This window comes from Thunnus thynnus, chromosome 6 (assembly GCF_963924715.1).
Source record: "Thunnus thynnus chromosome 6, fThuThy2.1, whole genome shotgun sequence".
NCBI classification, from domain to species: Eukaryota; Metazoa; Chordata; class Actinopteri; order Scombriformes; family Scombridae; genus Thunnus; species Thunnus thynnus.
The window spans coordinates 17,981,852-17,995,317 of record NC_089522.1 but is presented as its reverse complement, the minus strand read 5'-3'; the positions used below and the strand labels follow the sequence as shown (position 1 = coordinate 17,995,317).

The following is a 13,466-nucleotide window of genomic DNA, read 5'->3' as shown; positions in this document are numbered from 1 at the left end:
TGTCCCCAAAAGTGACCTAGGACAACTAGGTGTGTGTGTGTGTGCGTGTGTGTGTGTGTGTGTGTGTGTGTGTGGTGTGTGTGTGTGTGTGTGTGTATCAGGCCCCCCTCCCTCTCTGTGTCTTGTCATATGTCAATCAATATTTGATGTTTTTTGACTGGAGTGGGAATAATTAGGGATTTTTTTTTTTTTTAGTAAATGTTAGTTGTATAATATGTTGTAAGAAGGGAAGTGTGTTTTCAGGAGTCTCCTACTGCCATTCATGTACAGATTATATTTCACTATTGAATTCTTATTATATGTAAACTATGGAACTAATTTGCAAACTTGTTGACATGACTTATCTCTCTATATAAAGCAAGGAATCTCTGTCTGTCTGTCTGTCTGTATGTATGTATGTCTGTATGTATGTATACATGTTTGTCCTTCACATATCTCGAGAACTGTTCATCAGATCTACTTCATACCTGGCAGGTGGATTGTTGCAGAATCAAGGAAGTGCAATGTCAATGTGTGAAGTTGTTTGGATGAGCATTTCTCGGGAAACATATAAAAATACCTCATTAACACCTGTGATTTGCTTCTTCTTCTGCACGTGGAGTCAACAGCAGAAACTAGGACAGCACCATCTGCCATTGCAACCCACACTGTGGTCGGAGGCGGGATTACATCCATAGTATTAATGAATTTCAGAACTGTGTACTGTGAACGAAACTTGGCATGTTCAAGACTTACTGCTGAATGTCTCAGGCACGTTCAGAAATATATACAAAAACACCTCAAACAATGTTGCTTGTGCTTCTTCTGCACGTGTATTCAACGAGCGGAAATATGGACAGCGCAGTCTGCCATTGCAACTCACTTTTTGGTCGGAGGTGGAATTACATCCGTGGTGATAAGAATTACCCAATGTAGAGTGAATTGAAAAAGTTTACAGAGTTAAGCTCTATTCCCATCCCTCACGCGCGGAAACTTCGTATGCATGTTCAAAACATAGTGCAGGATGTCTCAGACATGTTTTGAACGGGCACTACAGTTCATCTGATCAACTTCAGTTCAACTCAAAACCATAGTCTCCAAATATTCAGCGTGTGAGGCGTTTAGGGAGCAAATTCTAGATAGTCTGTAGTGTTGAGGCGTTTAGGGAACGGGTGCTGTTCTCTCTAGGTGTTGAGAAATCGGCCCGTATCGAGCAGGCACGTTTTGATTCTTCAAATCACAATAGTTTATTCCTCTAAATCACAAGGTTCATCTGCAGAGCTCACATTGTATGGGTTTGTGTAAAAAAAAAAAAAAAAAAGACAGAAAGAAAAAGAAAGAAAAACCTATTTCCAAACAGGTAATATATTAATATATTGTCACATTGTACGTTTGAAAAAAATATTTATACTATTTAGCAGAAACAGACCACAATGTATGGACAGAAGGATGGAGCGCGCTTTAACGGCAAATTTACAATAATCTCTACATCAGAAATTATATGAGCACGAAGGTTACACAGAGCTGCTCGGACAGATAAATTATTTGGTTCATATTTGCCCTCGGTTTCGCTTACTTGGCTTTCAACGCGTTAGGTTTCGTTTCTCCGGCTGGCTGTCTGTGTGTGTGTGCACTTGCTTTAATCTCCGAGAATGACCGAGCACCACAGTTTCAAGTGGTGCAGCTCCGCATTATCGGACACAGCGTGACACACCGCCCACGCGGACTGTCCCGGAATGTAAATCGAGCCGTTTGTGAGATTACCTCAGAGATACAGACGCAACAACCTGTATTGCGATGAGCGTCATAGCCATATTATCCCGGACATTGTCGAGTTTGAATAACTTTGGACGTCCGGATTTTTGATCATGGTTAATATGAAGTTATCTGTACGCTGCCAAATTGGACTCGACTTCTTTGAGTTTTTGAATGAAACTGATCGAGCTTCCATCACTAACAGAATTGGACTCAGAGACATTTACAACAACGAGTTCAGGGCCAGGTGAGCTGATCATGTAGCCTCAGACATCTGTATGTGTAACAGTTTTATAAATGTAGGCAATCCGAAATTATATATTTCTTTGCGCACGCGTGTGTTTGTGTGTTTTAGGAATGCAGGAACCAAAGATCCAAACTTTGGTTCAGTCCTTTATGCCCTAAAAGTCTCCAACAAAATAACAAGAAGAGGAGACACTATTCGCTTCACTTCTTCGGTATGTGCACTTTACATCATATTTTAGGCACATGAGCCTGTTTCAGTAGTTTCAGTAGTTGTCTTTTAAATACAAGAAAAATAAAAAACATGTAATGAAAAAAATGTTGTTATTAAGTTAGACAAATGTAAGTATTATCAATTTATTTAAAGTCACTTCTCTCTAGCAATAGCTGTTGATTAAGTGGAAATACAAACTTATGTTTTATCTGTTTATCTGTTATTTTCAGGTCTGAATTTGACACAAAATGGTTTAAGTGATTTGCTTTAATTGGCAAAAATGTTATCTATACAGTATTTCAGTAGCATCTGAGCTTGTGCTGGTGAAGTTAGTGGTGAATCAGATGAGACTTAAAACAAACAATTGCTGTAGGATGGGTGTAACCTGCATATCTGTTTATTAATAACTGTCATTGACTAATTTTATTTTAAGGTTAAAGTCTATTGCACATCTGACCACATCATAAATTGCTGATGGGTGTGGTCAGGAATCTGTTGGACTTGTGATTACATGCAAATAGAAAAACCAGACATGTTTTAAAAGACTTGAAACATATTGTTGTTTTCTCATTGAAAACAACAACAAAAAAAACAACAACTTTCAACTTTAGTGAATTAAATGCTCCACAGTTGGTTGAGAATGTTCTGCTGTTATTGTTTTTTTCAGAGATTAAATATTCTCAGTCGACAACAGCAATGTGTCATTTTGAAAGCAAAGTTTTTCATCAAGCCTCACTGACTTGCAGAGTCACTGTTTTTGTAAGGAGCGGGTGGTTTCGCTTTCTCACCCACAAAACTTCCGCTCGGAGAAAAAGCCCTTTTTATTGTCTTAAGACAAATCTAGCTGTTAAATTTACTGTATATGCATATATCAGACAGATAGATGGGTGCAGATTAGGTACCTTTAAAAACAGGTGAGGCTACCATTATATCTACAGGACATTCAGTAACTTGATAGATGTATTTTCCTTCCCAAGACAAGACTGACTTGAAGTGATCTTTTGTACAGGTCAGAGCTCTCTATCTGGACCAGTGGCACTCATCCAGGGACCCTCAGCCGCAGCGGACTCAGAATGGAGCGGCCAGTCCTGGGCCAGTACGGACTGTCCCCTCATCAGAAGAAGCAGCGACGGGGGTTCGAGCGAGGAGGAAACTGGCCAGTCTATTGATGAACAAGCTCAAGACAAACAGGTACAAGGTCGTGTTGGTAGGATTGTAAGCATGAACTGCAGCAGTCCTCAATGTTGTGAATTATACAGCTTCTTATCAAACATTTACTTTTCATTAACCTGTGTCACTGGCCTTGCATTCACTCTGCTGCTTGTATTTCTCTGCACATATAAAACAAGAATATAATTGAAAGGATTAGACTTGAATCTGTGATTTAATGACTGTAACACAGAGTATCACTACCTTTGCACTCGCAGGGCTCAGTTCATCTCTGACAAACGTGGTGTCAGCATCACATCTGACCGTCAGTTTGAGGACGGGAAACTTTGCTTGTGTGTGGAAAACACATATGAGGTATTGATGTTATTTATAGAGGTATTTATGGTTGTGGTACAAATGTGAAGCTCCACTGCATTGATCTGTTTTTGATTTTTTTTTTTATTTAACAGTACGTGGTGAATCTGACTGTGGAAAACACGGGAACAGAACCTGTGTATTTCACCTACTACACCCCACTGCACTGGCTCAAATACTTCACTCTAAACGATGAGCGCAAAGTGACCAAGACAAACCCTCTCACTCTAAACCCAGGTGATGCGAATATCAAATTAAGTTTTCTATTATTTGAATGTGAGATGTGATATTTTGCTCCACTGAGAGATAATAATGGGTACAATAAAGCTCTATGAATATACAAAACATTGTTATGTTCTGTTCTCAGGTGATGGCTATGAAATCCAGGTCCGATTCCACTGCAGTTTGGTTGGTTTCTATCCAGCCACACTGGCCTTTGAGTTTCAACCAGACCTGCACTCCACTCCATTCCACATCGTGCGCTTTATTGAGGCTCAATGTATGACCTCCTTAGGAATGGAACTGGCACCTGTAGCCCCTTACAAACCCCGCTCCCTTCCTGCCTTTATCCCTGAAACTTGTTGCACGATTGTGGACGGGCAGCCACCTGAAGGGTATCAAAGTTAACTCAATACACTGTTGAATATAAAAGGTTTGTAAAATGAATGTTGTCTCATTGTGATGCATCCAACTTTTTTCATTTTGTCTCCTCTTACCAGGCTCTCTGTGATGCACCTAAAAAATGAGGTTATGCTAAAAGCGTACAAAATACCACCATATATGAACCAGCTCATCCAGTCACTGAAGAAGTGTACTCCTTACTCTGATGGAAGGTAAATTCACTTCAGTTTTTAAGTCTTTTCCAGCTACACTGTAGGTCAGTAGTGATATATAACAGTCCAGTTTCTGTTCTACGATTCATACTGTTGTAGATATCTTGAGCTCATCAATTCAGAAACTCCAGGATGTATGGATGTTTTATTGACAAACACAAATGTGATTGACCAAGGAGATAGCAGTTACACTTCAAAGGGTTTGTGTAGACCAAGTGAAATGCTCAGCAAATCTGAAGGAAAAGAGTTGAACCACTCTCAGTTAGCAATGTTTTGTCCCTAGTCAAAACATTGCTATAAGATTGTTTACTTTAGCACTATCTGTATGGCAACAATCATAAAACCAGGTTGGCCCAACTGGGAAGAAGACAGCTGTCTGTCCTTCACTGTCTGCCTGTCTAAGGAGCATTCATAGACAGCATACATAGCACATATATGAAAATAGGAGCATTTTCATATATGAAAATAAGAGCATTTGACACACATATGAAAATTCCTTCACACATACGCTGCCGTACAATTTGTTTCCTCTCATTTTCTCTGCTTAGAATTGCCAAGTTACGATGTCCCTTGAGCTGGGAGAACTACTCAGAGAGGTTTCAGCTGCTGCTGTATCTGGAGGAGCTTCAGATGGAGGTGGACATCAGGAGATACAACATCCCCAACAATGATAAAGAACACGCCTGCATGAAGAGAAATAAGATCAACAAGAAACTTCTCATTCTGGAGGTCGCTCATTCACTCACTCACATAATCTGTCTTTGCTTCACTTTGCTTCTTGCACAATTTTAAAATGCTCCACACGTGAGGAAAGCATTGGTGATTGCTGATTTAAATCAGAGCTTTAGGTTTAATTTAAAGGGGACATACCCTGCTTTTTGTGATTTTCTGTTATTTTTCTACTGTTATGATGTTAGATATTTATGTTAAACACGGTCAAAGTTCCAAAACTTGAGGTGAACGTATGTGAAAATGCTCCCTGAAAGTCAAAAGCAAGGGCCTCAGCCTGCTCTGATCGCTCTGTTTGCAATGTTATTTCTACCTCCTCCTTGTGATGACATCAGACCACAAACAGCCACCCATTCAGCCTTTGTTGCTAAGGTTGTTGCTAAGGTTGTTTCATTGGTTGTTTGCGTTGTCCACTCCCATATTTCAGATTAGATTTCATGTACAGATGTATCTGGGAAGTTACTATTTCAAGTAAAACAACAAAAAGACATGAAATCCGACTAATACTGTTTTGTTTATGAAGCCTCTGAGGCTGCCGGAAGTCGGCCAAGGGGCAGCTTCTGGAAGCTGGCCAATCAGAAGAGAGTGGGCTCATCGGGAAGGGGGCCTTAAACGCACAATATGTAATTTCTTCTGATAGGGGTCTCTCAATCAAAACAATAACAAAAGGTTGAGTGTGATGACAGTGTGAAGTAACACAGGATAATGGGAGTTGTTGTCTTATAAATAACCAGCTTCTCCAAGTTAGGATTACTTCAGTATGCATCGTTCAGGATGTTTTTACCAGGAGCCAAATTATCTGCAGAAGTCTCCTCCTCTCCAAAACAAACAGATCCGTTGATTAAAACAGGTAAAAACATGTTAAAAATCAGTGTTTCTCTGACGCTATTCGGTAGACACAGGACATCCGGTAGGGGCTGCTAGTCGAGCTGCTGCTAACGTTTGCTCAGCTTGTTTCTCTGATAACTTAAGATCCAGACGTCCAATGACTAAAATCCGGTTAAAAGATACAGTTAAAAACCAAAAAAAAGATCTAAAAAGTTTATCATGAAAATGTGGCTTAAAACTGAATAAAAGTAAATTTATGACTTTATGAAATTTATGAAAATTGTTGGAAACATTTGGGATAATGTAAGTACACAACTCAACAAAATATATAACATAGGTCTAGTTGTTTTTAGACATTTTAATGCAGAATAGTTACATATTATAGCTTTAAAGAGACAGGAGCTAAAACAGCCTGTTTCAGACAGAGGCTGAACTGAAGGGCTGCATAAAGGGCCATTATAAGATTAATAAGAAATGTTTGAACTGTAAATCATGCAAAGATATTCCTGTAGAGACCCAGAATAAAAATATAAAACCTGGTAATGTGCATGATACGTCGTCTTTAAAGGCCATTCTGATATCCACAACTGGTTCTGTTCACCTGGTCAGTTTTAGGGAAGGTCAGACATCATTTATAAAGGCTGTCAGTGTCCATTACACATTAATATCAATAAATACACAATTGTTTAAGTTTATTACGTTACAGTACTTGTCCAACAACTGAAGTCTGATATACACTGTATTAAAATGATTTACACTGCCGGTATATTCACCTGGATTGTCACTGACATAGATCTTGTTCACCTGTCAGGTACCTGGTGTGTCTGAGAACCGTCCATCTGTGCTAAGAGGCGATCAGCTGCTTGTGTATCCCGCAGGAGAGACAGGGGTGAAGTACCGCGGCTACGTCCACAGTGTGGAGCTGGACAGTGTCAAACTGGGCTTCGGCTCAGAGTAAGATCAAGACAACAAAGTGACACTTTTTGATGACATAAATGGTCATTCTTAGTATCAGCGATTCATATCATGTTGTGTGAATTTGTTTGCAGATTGCTGGATCGCTTTGTAGATGGGATGAAGTTCAATGTTGAGTTCACTGTCAACCGCCTGACTCTGCGTGTTCAGCACAGAGCAGCAGAGCTGGCAGCTACATACAGACTCGAAGAGGTGTTGTTCCCTGCTGCACCCACATCCTCCTCTCAGCCATCTGAACTTCCCAAACTGAGGTTAGACATGCTACAACACACAATATACTGTGTATATATCTGTAATTTACTCTGACCCTCCCTCCCTCTTCATATGAATGAATAATATAAGACAGTAATTGAGCTGCACATATGATAATGCTGCACTACTGAGGCTGTAAATATGTTTCTCCGAAGATACAGGTAAATGTCTCTGTAGGTCGATGTAGAGAAGGATGTTAAGGGTAACTGCAGCTTGCAGAAGCTCGACGAGGAGCCGCAGTGCACAAATCCCAACAACACGTCATGTTGATCTGACCATGAAGCAAGCTGATTGGCTGATTGAACTTGTTGGGAGGCAAATAGAAAAGAAAAAAATATATCAACATTACTCAAAATCCCTACAAATGCAGGTGGGGGAATGAAAAAATGGTAATAGCAGAAAATACTGCAGTATTTAGTTTATGTTTGTTGTGGCAGAAAGAGGTCATTAAAAGAGGATTCAGTTGGTTGAGACACAGATGTAAGATGGGGAATCTCTTTATTCACAGTGGCCCTACTGACAACGTAGTCAGAGATATCTTCTAACGTTACAGAACATGACATGCCTTTTTACACTGAAGACAGGCTGTGTGTGTGTGTGTGTGTGTGTGTACGTGTTGGATGGATAGGTTTCATCCTGTTTACCAGACTCTTTGGCTATCCCAAATCCTAAAGAAGGGGGGAACATTTCTCAATTTCACTTATCTTGAACTTTGGCAAAATGTGAGTGGGCGTCTTTGCGCTATGTGTGTATGTGGTGTACTTCGCCCCTCTCCCAATATTCCAGATGTTTCCTGTTTGTTTGGTGGGCTGACATGTTCAGCATCGATACAGGTCATGGTGATCTGGCTCTCATTCTCCTACATCTTCAATCAAAACTTAAGGATAAAAATATTTGCATACCATAGTACCATGTTAAATATATGAGTCATGAAGGCATTTTAAAGGAGTTTCTCATAATCTCATTACAAGATGATTCTCTGTGCATATAAACATACCTGCTGCCTCAGCTCCGACATCATATCTCTGTTCCTTTATCTATAGGCTGTTTGACTATCAGCTGGAGAGAAACCCGGAGCAGTATCAAGCTGTGCAACACATTGTAGCTGGCTCATCCAAACCTGCTCCTTACCTGGTGTTTGGCCCCCCTGGCACAGGTACATCATGTACTAGCATGCTACTTTCTCTTTGTCCTCATCAGATGCACTGTTTGAGCGATTTAGGTATGACCATTTATTGTTTTAGCTGCTCAAAAAAACAGAAATGCACCCTTACTCTGATCTATTCAGGCAAAACTGTGACTCTGGTGGAGGCCATCAAGCAGATAGAGAAGACTCAGACCTCCTGCCACATCCTGGCCTGCGCTCCCTCCAACAGCGCTGCTGATCTGCTCTGCAAGAAGATTCTGGACCACGTGGACGAGCACAAAGTGTACCGCATGTACGCCAGCAGCCGGGACCCAAAATATGTCCCTGAACAATTAAAGGTCAGTGCCAGGCACTTGTGTATTCCAAGTGATTGTGATTGATTGATGTTGAGATGTGAAGCATTTCTTTTACCCACAAACTCCTTCACTATTCCTTCACATTAACTGTTACATTATCTCCTCCTAGTGGACATTACAGTGCATAGCAGCATCTGTAGATAAAACATGAATCAGGACCATTCATCTGCTTTCTTTCTGCAATATTGCTGCACTTTCTGGTGCTTTGTACTGTGTGATACTACTAAGTCTTTTTCTAGCGTCATTGAGGTTTGTGTGCACGGACATTGTGGTACTTTCACAGGCATGCTCTAACCTGGTAGGGGAGTGTTACGTTTATCCTGCCAAAGAGAAGCTGATGGAGTACAAGATCCTGGTTACAACCCTGTTAACTGCTGGAAGGTAGTGAATGACCCTCACAATGCTCACATGCATGACACCTGCACTTTCACTTGTTTCAGTATTTATATCTTGTTTATGTTCTCATCCAAAAATACTAACAGTCAATTCTTCAAATGAATTTCTGTGGGACTAAGTTTGCTGACATGTATGTTCTCTCTGATCTCTGCAGGATGGTCACAGGAAACATTCCCACAGGACATTTTACTCACGTGTTTGTGGATGAGGCAGGACACGCTGTGGAGACCGAATGTTTAGTCCCGCTGGCAGGTGAAGAACACAAACAACAATGTTTTTTCTGTAATTGTACTGAACTTGCTTTGTGTGTTGGTTGATTTTTTTCTATTTTATTTGTGCAACAAAGGGCTGCTCTGTGCAGATTCTGGTCAGGTTGTTCTAGCTGGGGACCCCAAGCAGCTCGGACCTATTCTCAGATCACCTTTTGCGCTGAAATACGGCATGGGTAGGTACAGACACACTCAATTTAACTCAACTTCGCTGTAGTTTTGATGAATGAAGATACGTAATTCTGCAATGCAGTTCGTGTTCAGACTTAATCTTAAAAACATGGCCTTGCCCCACTTGTGTTTGCAGTATATGTTGTTATTTGTGTAGTTTTTAGAGGTTAAAAAAGCTCTGCTGTCTGCAGGAGTGTCCCTCTTGGAGCGGATGATGAATGACTTCACTCTGTACCAGAAGGAAGAGGGTGTGTTCAACAACCGCTTTGTCACTAAACTGCTGCGCAACTACAGGTGTGGTAGATACGGTTATAGGTCACTCCTTAACATAAATGATGTGTTTGATTTTCCTGGAAAACATCATTTCTGTTTGTCCTCGTCAGGTCCCATCCTGCCATTCTGAAGATTCCCAACGAGCTCTTCTATGACGGAGAGCTCCAGGTCTGTGCGGATGAATTTTTACGCAACTCCTACTGCAGATGGGAATACCTCCCGAAGAAGGTAAGGATTCTTCTTTTAGCACACACATACAGTGCATTGCATGCGCAGAATCTTTTTTTTTTATTTATTTATTTTTTTTATTGGTGATATTGTTGACATAGTGGGAAGGGAAAAAAAAATCAATAAAAGACAAATCAAGCAAATAGACAAACAAACAAAAATAATGACAAACAACAGCAATGACAACATCATATTACAATGAAAAAGATAGTAAAATGTAGAAAGCAACTAAGGAATATGGGTTGATTGTGGGAAAGGGGGGGGGGTGAGTGAATGAAAGTGAGAAAAGAAGAGAGAGAGAGGAGGGGGAGAAAGAAAAAGTGAGAGCGTCAATAATTATATATTATCATTATATAATAATGATAATAATAACGATACAGCAATATAATGTAATAATGATAATAGTCTTGTTTGATAGTGTACTGTGGCGGCGGTAGCGGCAGAGGCAGCCACCATACCAGTGAAATGGGTTAAATAATTAGCTACTTATATTAATTTATATCAATTTATTTCTATTTGAGTGTATATCAATTAAATTAATTTAATATGGCTAAGGGGGGTGGAGTCAAACATGCGCAGAATCTGATCATGTAGAAATCAAAACATGAAAAGTAATTTTAAATATACCTACACCTACACCTACAAGACTTTATTACTGTATATCTGTGTTATTCAAAATATAATGAAGCCATATCAAGATTCAAACTACTACTTTTAGGCGCTGATTTGTCCTTTTTGATAAATATTAATTGAATGATTTTATCTGATGAAAAAATTACAAAATTTTAATTTACTATCTATGAAATATTGTGTTCATTGTGACTGCCACAGTCCATTTCTTTATTGAGGATGGTAAATGACAGTAGAATAGCAAGCTTATTTGTTAGATAAGTCAGTTCTGCAAAGTACATAAATAATTACATACTAACCTGCCTGTGCTTCAACAAACAACTAAAAATCTAATATTATTTAAGAAAAAGAGAAGTTCTATAACTGACTCTGTTATCTATACATGATAATCATGAAAACCTTTTCCTCTGAACCACATAACTTGATTGTTTTGTTGTTATAATAGCCACAAGTGACCCGATGTTAAAGCTCTGTGTGTCTCTAATATATAAAGTGTTCAAAATAATTTCTCTAAAGAATATATAAGAAGTCAAGAACATAAAAATACATATGAAATACATCTCACGTGTCTCTCAGGACTTCCCAGTGATTTTCCATGGGGTGACAGGCATCGATGAGCGTGAGGCCAGCAGCCCTTCATTCTTCAACAGAGCAGAGGTGGAGGTGCTGATGGATTATGTGAAGAAACTGTTGGAGACACAAGCAAAGAAGGGCCTGGCTACCATCAAGCCCCGAGACATAGGCATCATCGCCCCCTACCGGAAACAGGTCAGAATGAACCTCCATCCACAGAATACAACAATTCAGCTTCTTGAACACTTTGAAGTGGAAAAATATATTTATATCTAGATTAAAAGTTGGAGCTGTTTTTTTCTGGTGTCACATAGGTGCAGAAAATCCGTAAGGCCCTGGAAAAGGTTGGGAAAGACCTCAAATGTACGGACATGGACAAATTGAAGGTGACCAAATATTTCACACTGAAGTAATGTGAAACACACAATAGAAGATGGGTCCTAAGTGTGTATTCATGTGTTTGTCAGGTTGGTTCGGTGGAGGAGTTCCAAGGTCAGGAGAGGAGAGTGATATTGGTGTCTACAGTTCGGAGCAGCCGTGACTACTCAGAGATAGACAAACAGTTCAACCTCGGCTTTGTCAAGAATGAAAAGGTATACGTTGCAAAACATATACACTGTACATACACACAAAGTATTATTCTGACACTCTTATTTCCTTGAACAGAGGTTCAACGTGGCTGTGACTCGAGCTAAAGCTCTTCTGATTGTGGTGGGAAACCCCAGAGTGCTGAACACAGATCCTATCTGGGCCCGGTACGCACCTCATTGCTACTTCTGATTTCTGCAATCACTGCATGCATATATTAATTAGCATTTTAATATAAAGTCAATATAATGCCATAATGTATCTTTCTCTCACTCACATTTCCCCCCTTCTTGCTCATTTGCAGGTTCATCCAGTACTGTAGAGATGAGGGAGGCTACACTGGATTTGTACATGCAGAGGAAGACGAGGACGTGGTGATGAGACTTGCTGCCCTCTACATCCAGATCGAGCCTGAAGGTGACACATGCATATCTTTATTTTCACTTGTATCCCCCTCACAATGAGCTTTTTGAACAGATGTTAAAGTTTGTCCACCTTGCTTTCCTCCCTGTGACTCTTTTCTCCCCAGTGGAGACTGCCGAGAGCGTCGTCCAGCAGCACCTGGACCCCGAGTGGAGGAATGACCTGTGAGGAAAAGAAGAACTCCTGTCCTGAACACTTGAAGGAACTGATTATGCTCTACATTTGGTGTATGTCACCACTCAATACTTGAAGCAGAGGTTCATGAAACGGTTTCATTCACATTTGTACTCAAATTCTCCTAAAAGGGCTCAACGGCACCTTTCCATCTGGAACACAGCCTTTATTCAGAAAACAACAATAACCAATTACACATGAAAATATCTTGTTAATGTCAGTTTATCTTTTTAAAACTTTCCAAAAATCCATGAAGGACAGGGAGTTGATTCATGTTCAGACAGTTTGTCTTGGGCTACCTCAGCGAGCTGCACTTTTCAAACTGTTTTACTTGACACAGCTGCAAACGCTACTGTTATCCAGCTCAGATCACTCAGACATCAACCTGAACCTTCAGTTTTAATCTTATTTATATTGTTCTTTAATATGGATTTAACATCCAGTCTCAGGGTTATCTAATCGACACATTTTGAGTTGGCTCAATCTTGACTGTTCTTTTACAATTTGAATCATGTAGGTTTATGATAATGTATTGAACCAGCTACACAGCAGGGTCCATCTATGTTTAGTGTCAAATCTATTTTTAAATTGCACTTTTTAATCATATTTACCAAATTAAAAATATTTATGGTCTATATTTAAGTGTTTGGTATTTTCTGAATGAAAAATAAATTCTGTTTTGAAAACAAGAAATGGAAAAGTCTAAGATCAGTTAGTACTTGTTAGTGTTAGCCTTCAGTGGGCTCTGGGCTTTGGTTTTCTGTTAAATGGCAAAAATTCAATTTTGATTTTAATATCAAATGGAAATATATGTAATTCTTGCCTGGAAAAACACAAATGTAAGACATAGTGATATACTTTGGAAATGCCAGTAATGTTAAGTATACATGTATAAGATTTATAATA

At 39.6% G+C, this 13,466-nt stretch overlaps 1 protein-coding gene across 1 annotated transcript; it reads left to right on the top strand.

Annotated features, from left to right (window-relative positions):
• Positions 1–954: 954 nt before the first annotated feature.
• On the top strand, positions 955–13,197 carry LOC137184525 (putative helicase mov-10-B.2). Its single transcript, XM_067592289.1, has 23 exons — positions 955–1,981; positions 2,090–2,192; positions 3,201–3,382; positions 3,619–3,715; positions 3,811–3,952; positions 4,083–4,329; positions 4,435–4,548; positions 5,097–5,277; positions 6,917–7,059; positions 7,155–7,331; positions 8,376–8,488; positions 8,621–8,817; positions 9,119–9,216; positions 9,386–9,483; positions 9,578–9,676; positions 9,863–9,965; positions 10,055–10,172; positions 11,379–11,570; positions 11,690–11,761; positions 11,843–11,968; positions 12,042–12,130; positions 12,268–12,380; positions 12,493–13,197. The coding sequence occupies exons 1-23, from the start codon at positions 1,848–1,850 to the stop codon at positions 12,552–12,554; spliced, it is 3,000 nt and encodes a 999-aa protein (XP_067448390.1). The 5' UTR covers positions 955–1,847; the 3' UTR covers positions 12,555–13,197.
• The last annotated feature ends 269 nt before the right edge of the window (positions 13,198–13,466 follow it).

Excerpts from the sequence above, each read along its gene's own strand:
- LOC137184525 (XM_067592289.1), top strand. The coding sequence starts at position 1,848 with ATGGTTAATATGAAGTTATCTGTACGCTGCCAAATTGGACTCGACTTC. Across the intron at positions 8,489-8,620 it reads GTTTGGCCCCCCTGGCACAG|GCAAAACTGTGACTCTGGTG; the intron begins GTACATCATGTA and ends TGATCTATTCAG. Across the intron at positions 9,217-9,385 it reads ACCCTGTTAACTGCTGGAAG|GATGGTCACAGGAAACATTC; the intron begins GTAGTGAATGAC and ends TGATCTCTGCAG.